Source organism: Hippoglossus hippoglossus, chromosome 11 (genome assembly GCF_009819705.1).
Source record: "Hippoglossus hippoglossus isolate fHipHip1 chromosome 11, fHipHip1.pri, whole genome shotgun sequence".
Lineage (NCBI taxonomy): Eukaryota > Metazoa > Chordata > Actinopteri > Pleuronectiformes > Pleuronectidae > Hippoglossus > Hippoglossus hippoglossus.
The window spans coordinates 1117273-1129772 of record NC_047161.1 but is presented as its reverse complement, the minus strand read 5'-3'; the positions used below and the strand labels follow the sequence as shown (position 1 = coordinate 1129772).

The following is a 12500-nucleotide window of genomic DNA, read 5'->3' as shown; positions in this document are numbered from 1 at the left end:
ATTACATAAATGAGATTCTTGTAATTTCCATTTTCTGCTGCTTCTCTACAATGTTTGTCACTTTAACTTATTCTGATTATCAATAATTAATAAATAAATTCTGACGTATTTGCCCTTATTTCAAAAAGTTATTACATCATATATATTATAATCAGTCTACTCTTGTCAATCTTGGATGAAAAGAAATTTAATAATAATTTAAGGACAATTGAAGGTGCTGAGGGGGCTGCAGCACTCTCTACTGGTGAGGGGCTGTTTCATACAAAAATCACATTACACATAATAATATCATTAAAATATGCAGTAAAAGGTGAGTAAACACTTCTTAAACTCGTCATTAATTCATTTATAAAACTGAGAGATTTGCGTCTCCACCACACGGAGGCTGCTCCTCTTCCCTCAGAGAAACCGGCTGCGGTAATGACCTGCGGTAAAAGGCCACATCTGTAAGCTGTTATTCCTTTTTTCATAAACTCCCTTCAACATCATGTGATCTTTAACCTTCAAGACCAATCAGGAGAGGAGAGAGATAATATTTAAGCCTATCGATGAATCTGATGGAATTTCCTTCCTCTCTCTCCCTCCATCCCTCCATTCTCTCTCCCTCTCTTTCATATGTTTCGTTCCCTGCATCCTCCTGACCTTATATCCCTTCTGCTCCATGACGTACATGTTGTCTTCTCTGTTCCCTCTCTCTCTCTCTCTCTCTCCCTTCATTCACTCTCTGCCTGGCTCGCCCTCTCACGTGTTCCCTCTCCAGTGCTGCTGTATTTTCTGCTGAGCACTGCAGTCTCCGGTAGGTGTGGTGTGGCGTGGTGCGCTCGTGGGTGTCCTCCCTCTCTCTCTGCTGCTGTAGAGCTTACGTAACACTCACAGGAACGTGCCCAAACAGCAAAGGGTGAGAGACACTGGAAGACAGGAAGACAGGAAGAGAGGGAGAGAGGGAGAGAGGAAGAGAGGGAGAGAGGGAGGGAGAGCGAGGGAGAGCGAGGGAGAGCGAGGGATGGAGACCAGAGCGACGAGATGAATTTGTTGAGGGCGGCGACAGATTGGGAAGGAAGAACATGTGTTTATGGAAATGAGATGAGTGCGTGCAGCGAATTCTCAGATGCTGTCATGAATACTTAAAATATTTTAATATTAAAGGGGAAATAAATGAAGATTGTTTTACTCCTTTACATGATGTTGACGCTTTGAATTATAAATCACCAGCTTGTTGTATTTCTATATTCATCAAATTTACTTTTTCATGTATTATTATATTCAACGTAAACAAAGTCGGGACCAGAAGCTACAATAATCGGATGTTTCCGGACCAAACTTAAATTTCAATTCTATGCGTCAGGGAGAAACTCATTAAATGTTAGTGTTGATCCGAATCTGCTTTCTTCAACATTGTGAGAAAGATTTTCTCATGAAGCTTAATTTAAAATAATCATATTTAGGGGATTCGTGGGGACTAGTGGGCGGAGCTCTCTACTGAGTTCCATTCTAGGAACCGTTAGCATGCTAACCCACGACGCTAACATGGTGCCAATGCTAAATATTACCGGTGAAACATCATCATGCAGATTTCAGGTCGAGGCCTCAGAGCCGTGAACTCCAGACACACGGTCTGTGGCCCCGGTTGGTTCCAGAGAGATGATGCATGATGAGTTTCACTGGCGCAGAAACATTAATGACTTCATATCAATGCTTCCAGGATTTGATCAGAAACACGAAATAAGTGTAGAAACAAGAGGATTTCTGATGCCACAGCTTCACTGCTGCTCCGCCCTCAGGAGACGGTGTTTGGAAAACTGCAGCAGAACAGGGTGGGGCTTCAAAACACAGCAGAGAGAGAGAGAGAGAGAGAGAGAGAGAGAGAGAGAGAGAGAGAGAATAGTGAAATAGAGTCCAGTAGAAGATCACCCACGCTTCAGTCCCCCTGACTCTCCAGTGTGTGGATGTTTCTTCAGATTCTGCTGTTTCTTGTTCTGCACATCTTGCTGACTCCTTCATTCCGGCTGTGATTCAGAACTGTGTAAGCAGAAAATTCTCAGGTGTCGTAATGAAGCGTCAGCAAACGGGGGGGAACGAGGCCCCAGTGATGAACTGATCACGCACTGTGAGAGGGAGGAGGAGGGATGTTGGTGTCCCAGTGGAGGAGAAGTAATGTGTTTTCACCACTTCAGGTTTGACAGAAACAGATTGTGTTTGAGAGTCAGAGGAAATGAAACAAGGAAAAGCAATAAACATTATGAGGAGAGTTTTGTAAGACGAGCATAAAGTAATAACTTTAGTCTCTGTGTCACGTAAGATGGTGGATATCAGAAGATCTGTCTCTTGTGTTAAAATGAGGAATGTGTTTAGTTTTACTTTAGTAAAAGTTTCACAAAAAACACATCCTCGACGTTTTGTCTCATCGGCTCCACACGATCGTCAGGATCAGGACTTTGAAAAGATGAGAAACTGAGTCTGTTGTGAAGAAGGAACCAAACTGAAACTGTCTCTTCAGCGGAGGAGGATCACTGCTCACATCAGGTTCAAAGAGCTTTCACAGTTTCTCAACTAACGTCAGATTGATCCTTGCAAGTTTTTTTAAATGTGCGTGAACCTGCTAGTGAGAGCTGATAACTTATCAACAGGTAAGAACTCAGACTGTCAGAGAGGCTCCACATCCCTGCTCCTCTGTGTTCCACGGATCCTCTGCCTCCTTCTGTCCCGATGAACAAAGAGGTTTAATGAGAGAAGAAGCGTCTGAAGCCGGCGACTCAGCTTCAGCTCTGAAGTTCCGTCGCTCTGTCTTTGTAATGAAGAACAGGCTCATTCCAGCGGCGCCGCTCTGCCAGGTAGCAGCGAGACACATTTAGCTCTGCACAGATCAATGAAGTATTCATTCAGCGCGGAGACGAGCACGGCATGAAAGGCCTTTTTCTCTTTTGACATATCGTTGCAGAGTCTCGTGATCTGAATACAAATGAGGAGGGGAAACACCCAGGGAATGGATTAACGTCGGGTAGTGAAATGACGATGAGGACTATGTTCTGGAGGGTTCATGATGGTGACCCAGAAACTCAGAATGAATCTGTAATAACAGAATCATAAGTTCACGTGATGTGAAGCCGTTCAGGTTCTCAGAAAGAGAAACGACCCATTTCGAGAATGAACCTAAAGATGGGCGGCACGTCGTTATCCTGAAGCCAAAATATCGAGCGCTGATGACGTCTGCACTGTGGCGATCGAGGGGTGGAGCCGTGCACACTCTCGACCAATCACCAGTCAGACTCAGGTGTCAATCATGATATCTCAGACTGTTTTTATATCATCAAATAACTGATTAAAACCAAACTGATCCGAATCATGAACACAAACATCAGTGAGATAAGAACGACCTGAAAGGGACAGAAACCATCTTTGACCAACATCTACTGGATGTTTAGTTTGGTTCATGTCCCGTCTGCTAACATGGAGGATGCCGGGTTTAAGACCTATACTGCATTCAGACACTAGGGGGCGATCAAGAAGCTTTGGCTTCACCTTTGGGAGCCGTCATGTCGTCCTTCTTCTTAAAGAGTCCGTTGTTTAGGACACATGGATACAATTGCGTATTTAACATTTAGATGTTTATAGCATTCATAGTCACTTGAGAACTATAGTAGTTTGTAATGATGTTTTTTTATTTAATCAAACTAATCTTTAACAACATGAATGACCAGTCAGAAACACGTTGTGTGAAGGTGGCTTCCAGTGCTCGTTGCTACTGGTTTGCTGGGTCTCGTGAGATCGCTGCTGCTGTCGTGCTCTGGCCCACTTAGACTCTCGTGCTCCAGCTGCTCCTCAAAGCGTCCGCAGGCTCCCAGAGATTCACGGGTTCCTGCGGTGGAGCTGCAGGATTCTCCAACCGGCGTCTCCTGGGACAGACGAGGCAGCCGCAGTGAACAGGAGACACAGAATACTGTAATTAGGATTTAATAATAGAAACGATTAACCTTATTTACCGTGCAGAAAGAAACAAGAACGAAAGATTTCAACAAGATAATTAGAGGAAGTTAAAGACTCTGGGTGTGTGTGTGTGTGTGTGCGTGTGTCTGTGTGTGTGTGTGTGTGTGTGTGTGTGTGTCTGTGTGTTCAGGCGGAACCAACAGAGCTTCTTCTGCAGATCTGAGTGTTCGAGAAGAAAGATGCATAATTTACTGAGTTTTACTGCAGCCTGCTTCCAGAAACCTTAGAGTAACTGCAGTGTGTGTGTGTGTCTGTGTGTGTGTGTGCGTGTCCTCTGTGGTGAGCTGTGATTTTCTCGTCGGCTCTGACATGTTGCTCCGTGTTAAAGGAAACGTACGATGTTCTTTTCAGTCTTTCTTTCTGAACATTGGAGCATGAACTCATTTCATTACACGGTTTCTCCTTTAAAAGATCTTCTCACCCGTGAACGTCTCTTGTTATTGTTACGTCTCTGTCTTCTAGCGGAGATCATGTTCGATGTGTGTGAAGGTGAAGCAGGTGTAGATCATTACAGCTTCTCTCTCTCTCTCTCTCTCTCTCTCCCCCCCCCCCCCTTCTCTCTCTCTCTCTCTCTCTCCCTCTCAGGATGTCGATCGTCAGCATCGTTGCCAGGGAGATCTTGGACTCCCGGGGAAACCCCACTGTGGAAGTGGACCTTCACACAGAGAAAGGTGAGCGTCGATGAGCTAAACATCCGAGGGAGAAACAAAACGTCTGCTCAGATTCATCATCTTCATTCAAAGCTCGGCAATGCAACGGCACACACGTTATTATTATTATTATTAGTAAAACGTTTGTCGGCTGTAAAGGTCGAATGACATAAAATAACTTTCATTTGACCAAATTCAATCAATTCTCTGTTGAGGGAAATTTAAAGATTTAATATAATCGATCAAAAAATCTACTCTAATACTTCTTCAATCTTTCCTCTTGATGTAAGTGAGTGTGATAGTTGAGTGAATATCGGACACAGAGCCCAACAGAATGAATCCCCCCACGTGGCTGCAGGGGGCGCTGTTGACAGGTCACAGCTACGTAGCGTCCCTTTAAACCTTTTCCCCTGGTCCTTTCAGGTCTGTTCAGGGCGGCCGTGCCCAGCGGAGCATCCACAGGTATCTACGAAGCTCTGGAGCTCCGAGATGGAGACAAGAGTCGCTACAAGGGCAAAGGTACGGAGACAAATCAACAACGTGGACAATGGACATTTAGATTCTTTAGAAACATCTGCATCTGTAGTTCCAGCTGCTCCTTTGAGATTTCTTATCTGTTGGAAGTTGCTGTTTGTGGTTTTATATTTGGGATTTTCAGGGATGGAAGGAAGATGAAAACCCAAAACATGAAGGTGTTTGCAGATCTCCAGTTAATTCTCGAGGTTATTGGTTTAAGACAAAGAAAAGAAGACTCTCACTGCAGTTTCTTCTCTTCTAGCTGCTGCAGGATTTTAATTTCTCTCTGTTTCTGACTGATTCCTTCATTTGCCCCCCGCAGGTGTTTTGAAGGCCGTCGGCCACATCAACGATAGTCTGGCTCCAGCTCTTATCGCCTCTGTAAGTTCAGTCTCTATAAACTGTTTCCTCACGTGAACGTGTAGAATCTGTAGTTGAGGGACGAGGTTTCAAAACTCCAACGTCCTTTTAGAGACATCTGGGACGTTGTATTCATGTCTCTTTACTTGTCCACAGTCAGATTAAATCAGTTTGTATCTGTCAGGAGACATCGATGCAGTCGATCAATGTGCAGATGACAATCACATCTGGATAAACAGGAAGCTGCGACAACCAGATAAAGGCTCCGCTGTCAGAGATGCTGGAGACAAGTGTGTGTGTGTGTGTGTGTGTGTGTGTGTGTGTGTGTGTGTGTGTGTGTGTGTGTGTGTGTGTGTGTGTGTGTGTGTGTGTGTGTGTGTGTGTGTGTGTGTGTGTGTGTGTGTGTGTGTGTGTAGAGGCTGTGAATAATGATGATAATGTGTCTGTGAGATAAAAAAAAAGTGTGAGCGTGAGGGAGGATAATTGAATGAGGCGTGTGTGTTTGTGTGTGTGTGTTTGTGTTTGTGTGATGTTGTACAACAGTATGATTCAGATATCAGCAGCAGTGCAACATGGGTATTTTTCCTCTACAGCAGATGAACCACTGTGATCGGTCTGTTGGGAAAAAACAGCCGAGTGTTACATCAGAGTCTACATGAAGTTGTGTGTGTGTGTGTGTGTGTGTGTGTGTGTGTGTGTGTGTGTGTGTGTGTGTGTGTGTGTGTGTGTGTGTGTGTGTGTGTGTGTGTGTGTGTGTGTGTGTGTGTGTGTGTGTGTGTGTGTGTGTGTGTGTGTGTGTGTGTGTGTGTGTGTGCGACGCGAGTCCTGTCCAAACACCTGCTTAACCAATCAGGAGTCAGTCTCAGCTGTCAATCATGACGTCTCAGCCTGTTTTTACATCATCAAATAACTAATAATATAATTCAAACCAAACTTGAGCTTTGATTTTTTTAGTTAACGTGTAAATTCACAGAGACATACACGTGTACGTCAGTGATGACACGTAACCACCACACGCATGTTGTGTTGACCGTGACCCGACAGCCTGACGTGGGTCACATGATGGGTTTGTGTGTTTGTGTGTCTGCAGGGCATCAGCGTTGCGGAGCAGGAGCAGCTGGACAACATGATGATCGAGATGGACGGCACGGAAAACAAATGTGAGTCAGAAAACAAACATCGACATGAATACAGACGCCGAGCGAACTCAGAGTCTTGCTCCAGACACGTTTTAGCAAACTCACGTCCTCAATAAATAAAGGCTGCGTTCACTTCTCCACACTTCAGCTGCACACTAATCGTTTCAGGCAGCAAAGCAAACAGCTCAGAAACTAATGGTGTTAGAAGAAATTAATTTGATCCAGAACATGAAGCCTGTCAGAATAAACTGCAGCCGAGTTTAATTCACTTTAACTGATTTACACAGACGAGCTTCGAGAACCTAGCATCACAAATGAAACACTATTCACTCTTCTTATTTTTATTATTTTACAATCACACTAACACATTTTATCCCAGTTTATAAAGTGAAGTAAGAAAAAGGAAGAGAGCAGGTCTTCAAACAATTACGTTAAAAACTATACTCGTGTTGTATATTTGTTTAAATGTGTGATACTTCTGCAAAATTTTTTTTTAATTTGAAGCTCAAGTAAAAAGAAACCAAACCTGTGTTATAAAGAAAGTTAAATCAAACTGAATCTAAAATAAAGAGCAAAAATAAAGTTTAAATAAATGACTAAATAGGTTTTTTCTAAATGCAGAGAGAGGGCGTACCGAGTGTTACATCACTTCCTGTCCCTTCTTGTGTCAAACAGCTCAGTTTGGGGCCAACGCCATCCTGGGAGTGTCTCTGGCCATCTGCAAGGCCGGTGCAGCGGAGAAAGACGTCCCCCTGTACCGCCACATAGCCGACCTGGCTGGAAACACAGAGCTGGTGCTGCCGGTTCCTGTAAGAGACAAACTCACAACAGCTACACACATGAACCTTCTGCAGCAGAGATAAAGGTTTTTAGTCTCGTATTAACTCCTTTCCTCTGTCTCCTCCTCAGGCCTTTAACGTTATAAATGGAGGATCTCATGCTGGAAACAAACTGGCCATGCAGGAGTTCATGGTTCTGCCCGTCGGAGCCGAATCTTTCAAGTAAGAATTCATCTTTCAAACGATTTCACAAACGTGTAGAATTGTATTTCTTCTTACCCTTGCGCTGTCTGCCAGGGAGGCGTTGAGGATAGGATCAGAGCTGTACCACACACTGAAGGGAGTGATCCAGGAGAAATATGGTCAGGACGCCACCAACGTGGGAGACGAGGGCGGCTTCGCTCCCAACATCCTGGAGAACAGCGAGGGTGAGGAGCCTGTGTTACCTTCACCGAGGAGGTTACATGTTCACCTCTGTCTCTACAAAGCTCAATCATCTTCCATCACCTCCATCCTGTGTTTCCTTGTGTCTCCTCACCCTCCAGCTCTGGATCTGCTGCAGACCGCCATCGAGAAGGCCGGCTTCACGGACAAGGTGGTGGTCGGGATGGACGTCGCCGCCTCAGAGTTTTACCGCGATGGCAAATACGACCTGGACTTCAAATCCCCACCAGACCCCGAGAGACACATCAGCGCGGAGGAGCTGGCCGACATCTACCAGGGCTTTGTCAACAACTACCCAGGTGGAGGAGTTTTATCTCTTCATCTCCAGGTAGACATTCTGCTGTTGGCTCATTTTAACTTTGTCCGTCTCCTGTCCTCCTCCCAGTGGTGTCCATCGAGGACCCGTTTGACCAGGACGACTGGGAGGCCTGGTCCCGTCTCACCGCTCGAGTGGGGATCCAGGTTGTCGGCGACGACCTGACGGTGACCAACCCCAAGAGGATAGAGAAAGCTGCCGAGGAGCGAGCCTGCAACTGCCTGCTGCTCAAAGTCAACCAGATCGGCTCCGTCACCGAGGCCATACAAGCGTACGTGTTTTTTACATTAAAGCGGGTCGTATAGGATGGGTCAGTGACCTTGGACTGGCCGAAGAAGGTCGTCCATCTTGGCTGAGACGACACAGATACAGAGACACAGCTGCTCTCAGTCACACATCTGGAGACACACACACACACACACACACACACACACACACACACACACACACACACACACACACACACACACACACACACACACACACACGTCAGTCGTTTCCTGTCAGCCATGTTGACCTCGTGCCACAGATGAGCTGCGTCAAACAACCTTCGAGACGATAAATTAACAACAGGAAGTGGCAGCAGGTTTTTTAGTGTGAAGATTAGCTGTCAATCAAAAGCAGCCGACCAGCACGGTTGTGTACATGTGTCTCACGGTTGTTTATGTCTTTGCGGGGACGATGTGTCCTTATAAATCTCGGGGTAAACCAGACGTCACTCTGGTTGTTGTGAAGCCATCAGTCATGAAGATGATGAAGAGGAGGATGAAGGAGGGGCTGAGACAGATGAAGTGATTCCTGTAACACGCGTCTTCATCTTCATGTCGTTAGCGGGTCAACGTGTCACATGAGTTATGAATAAACCACAATCTGATTAACATACTAACTAACAGCTACGGAAGATAATTAGGGCCGAACAGAAGAAAACATGTCAGCTTCAGTTTGTGTTTTAAGAATAAAGTCGACACGTTGAGATTAAACTTAGAATTTTAAGATTTAAATTATAAACTATATGATGCCTTCTTTTTTTACAACCACTCGAGTCGCCCTCTGCTGGTCATTTCAGAGAATACAGGTTTCAGGGACCTTCACTTTACCGACTTGGAGTCCACGTCCATTCTTATAAATATATTCTGTGGAGAAACTGAGACTTTAGTAAACGATGACGCCCACGTTCTCTTCCTGATTGGTTCTCACCAGTCACGTGACTCGACGACCAGCGGTGAACACAAAGCGCCACTCACACTTCCTGTCGGTAACGGTTCCACCTCGTCCCTGCTCTTTGTCTCTCAGGTGCAAACTGGCTCAGGCCAACGGGTGGGGTGTGATGGTCAGCCATCGCTCCGGAGAGACGGAGGACACCTTCATCGCCGACCTGGTGGTGGGACTGTGCACCGGACAGGTACACACACACACACACACACACACACACACACACACACACACACACACACATTAATGGTTCTCAAGCTCTTTCTGCCATCGTCTGTATAGAAGACAAAGTTTCCTGACCTGCCCCATCAGGTCAGGGATTTGACCCCGGTCCTGAATGACGGGTGAAGAGAGTCGGTGATATCTTGAGTGATTTGGACCACAGTGTCCTCACAACCATAGAAAACACACAGACACACACTCCCCCCCCCCCCCCCGTCATGTTGACCTACTTTCCTTTTCTGGACCTAAACCACCACTGTCTCCACCACATGATTCACGTATCAGACAAAAGCTTCAGATCATCAGGACAGAAAATCTGATTCTACACGTGACGACGTCGCTGATGATTCTCTCTCTGTGTTTGTTGCAGATCAAGACCGGCGCCCCCTGCAGATCTGAGCGACTGGCCAAGTACAACCAGCTGATGAGGTCAGTGGTCGTCTGGGAGTAAAATGTATTTTTCAGTCTCAAAGGCACTGAGTCTGATTTAAAAATCAATTTTCCTTTGTTTGGTATTTGCCAATTCGGGCGGCAGCTGAGCCACAACCAGGCTCCTCGGGTCTTAGTGTTTAGCATCGGGAGCTAATTGACATGACAGGCAACAGCAGCGCTGACGTCATCTGATGTGTCCGAGCCAGTCAGAGGCAGGAGGAGGAAGAGGAGGAGGAGGAGGAGGAGGAGGAGGAAGACGAGGAGGATCAGCTCAGCGGTGTAATCCCATCGGACTGCTGAGGAGACGCAGAGAGGTGGAGGGTGGAGAGACTTACAGGAGCTTTAACTAGCGATAAACGCTAATCACTGCAGTCAAGTGCACACAGACACACACACACACACACACACACACACACAGTAAGTAGTTATTCATAGTCTACACCAGGAAGTTGTCATCTAATCCCCATGAAATCAAAAGATGTGGAGCCAAATAGAATAAACTACAAACCTTTGACTGAAAACAAAGATGGACGACGCTTCTCCACCTCCTCCTTCTATCGAGGAATGATCCAAAAGATCCCGGAATCGAACGCTGCCATCTTGTGCACTTGGAGTCAGACACCAACTTTCAAACCAGGAAGTGGAGACACGACGTGGACAGAGAACATGGAGGCCAGGCTGTTCCGTGCTTCCTCCTCCACCAGAGGAACGTCAGAGCCTCAGAACGATGAATGTGGTCAAAACATCGTGTTTCTCTTTCGTTCGCATCTCGAAATACAACAGTCTTCTTTGACGTTAGCCAGAGGGGCTGGTGGGACGTGGTGTGAGGACGGAGCTCGTCCATTAATCAGGAGCTTTGAGCATTTTTCATCGCAGTCGATTCCAGAGCTGATAAAATGTGTGTTCAACTCAAAATGAAGAACTCTCTCAACCCACTTTGAATAATTTCCCTTTACTCTTCTCTTCTTCTACATCTTCTCTTTGTCTTCTCTCCATCGTCCTCCCTGCTTCTCCTTCTCTTCGTCTTCCTCTTCGTCTTCATCTTGTCTTCCCCCTCTCACACATCGTCCCTCCTCTTCGTCTCCTCTCTTCTCTGCAGGATCGAGGAGGAGTTGGGCGACCAGGCTCGCTTCGCAGGCCATAACTTCAGGAACCCCAGTGCACTGTGAAAACCGACAGATGGACGGATGAATGACTCACACACACTCACACACACACTCACAGACACACACTCACACACACACACTCACAGACGACAAACAGGGAATGAGCCATGTACAAAGAAAGATTCATTAAAAAACACACAAGCTAAAGAGCCAAGCAAAAAAAAAGACAAAGATAAAATATGCACTGGACTTTAAATGTGTAGGAAGACGATGCTGCACACACACACACACACATGCACAGTCGGCAGATGCAACACACGCTCACGCACATGCAGGGGAATATTATGAACATATAACATTTATAAGCCAGACATGCACTGTTACTGTAGTTTTAACGAGGACAGAGCTGCAAAGATCCTGATTATTGTTGTAAGAGCGGAGACGAGCAGAGAAATGATAGAATCCTGTGAAGTGAAGCACGTGACTGGGTTAGGACGATGCCTCTGCAGAAACACGACTCGGCCGTTTCCGACCGAGTGAAAACTACACAAACACCCGAACACGTGTGTCCTCCGTGTCCACCTCTGTCCTGGACACTGAGACACCTGCACTCCTCCACCTCTCTCCTCCTCCTCTCTCTCCGTCTACTTTTCCTCCCGTCGAGTCGGATTCTGTTTTTCTTCCTGATGTGATTTTGATTATTTGTCCTTCATGCTTGAATCTCTGTCTGAAGAAAAAAAAAAAATGATCTAAACCTCCTTGTTTCTTCGGTTCCTCCTGAATGTCCATAGAATTAGCTTCGTTGAAAAAGAAGAATAAATGAACGAACAAAAACGCTTGTCATTGAAAATAATGTGAAAATATGTGAAATAATAAAAAGATGGTAATTTACAATTTCAATCACAGTTAAAAAAAATGTGTTTGTGTTGTTTTGTGTGTCTGTGTTAGTTGTGCAGTGAATCCTCAGGAGCTTCATCCGTAGTGACGAGATGATGCAGCAAATAAAACACCAAATACAAATATTACTTTTCCTTTCATTAATTTATTAGTTTATTTATTACATTGGTCATAAATCCAGAGTCAAACACACAACAGCAAAGTGCAGAGTTCATCTATTGTGTCTATGGTGGCGACTTCACAATAAAAGCCCCTAAAACACAGATTCTAATATTATATTTAATTTTTTACATCATGTGATTCATTTAATTCTGTCTGAGCTTTTGTTGCTATGGACCCTGAAGTAACAGTTAGTGCCGTCCATCAGTAACACAACATTACAACAGTGTGAACCTGTTTTAAAAACACACAACACAACCTGATCGTCTGCTGCAGATCACGTG

General features: G+C 45.4%; 1 protein-coding gene and 1 long non-coding RNA gene across 2 annotated transcripts in view; one reads left to right on the top strand and one right to left on the bottom strand.

Annotated features, from left to right (window-relative positions):
* The window catches only part of LOC117771056 (gamma-enolase), a 13726-nt gene extending 2124 nt beyond the window's left edge, over positions 1–11602 (top strand). The window contains exons 2-13 of the mRNA XM_034601066.1: positions 4570–4655; positions 5058–5153; positions 5473–5531; positions 6601–6670; positions 7325–7458; positions 7559–7650; positions 7726–7856; positions 7974–8171; positions 8258–8459; positions 9482–9590; positions 9993–10051; positions 11154–11602. Of these exons, the coding sequence (XP_034456957.1) occupies positions 4571–4655; positions 5058–5153; positions 5473–5531; positions 6601–6670; positions 7325–7458; positions 7559–7650; positions 7726–7856; positions 7974–8171; positions 8258–8459; positions 9482–9590; positions 9993–10051; positions 11154–11223 (1305 nt within the window). The 5' untranslated portion in view covers position 4570 and the 3' untranslated portion in view covers positions 11224–11602. The remainder of the gene's footprint in view (positions 1–4569; positions 4656–5057; positions 5154–5472; positions 5532–6600; positions 6671–7324; positions 7459–7558; positions 7651–7725; positions 7857–7973; positions 8172–8257; positions 8460–9481; positions 9591–9992; positions 10052–11153) is intronic.
* The window catches only part of LOC117771077, a 19065-nt gene continuing 15435 nt past the window's right edge, over positions 8871–12500 (bottom strand). Inside the window, exon 4 of the long non-coding RNA XR_004615505.1 lies at positions 8871–8999. This is a non-coding gene — a long non-coding RNA (uncharacterized LOC117771077). The remainder of the gene's footprint in view (positions 9000–12500) is intronic.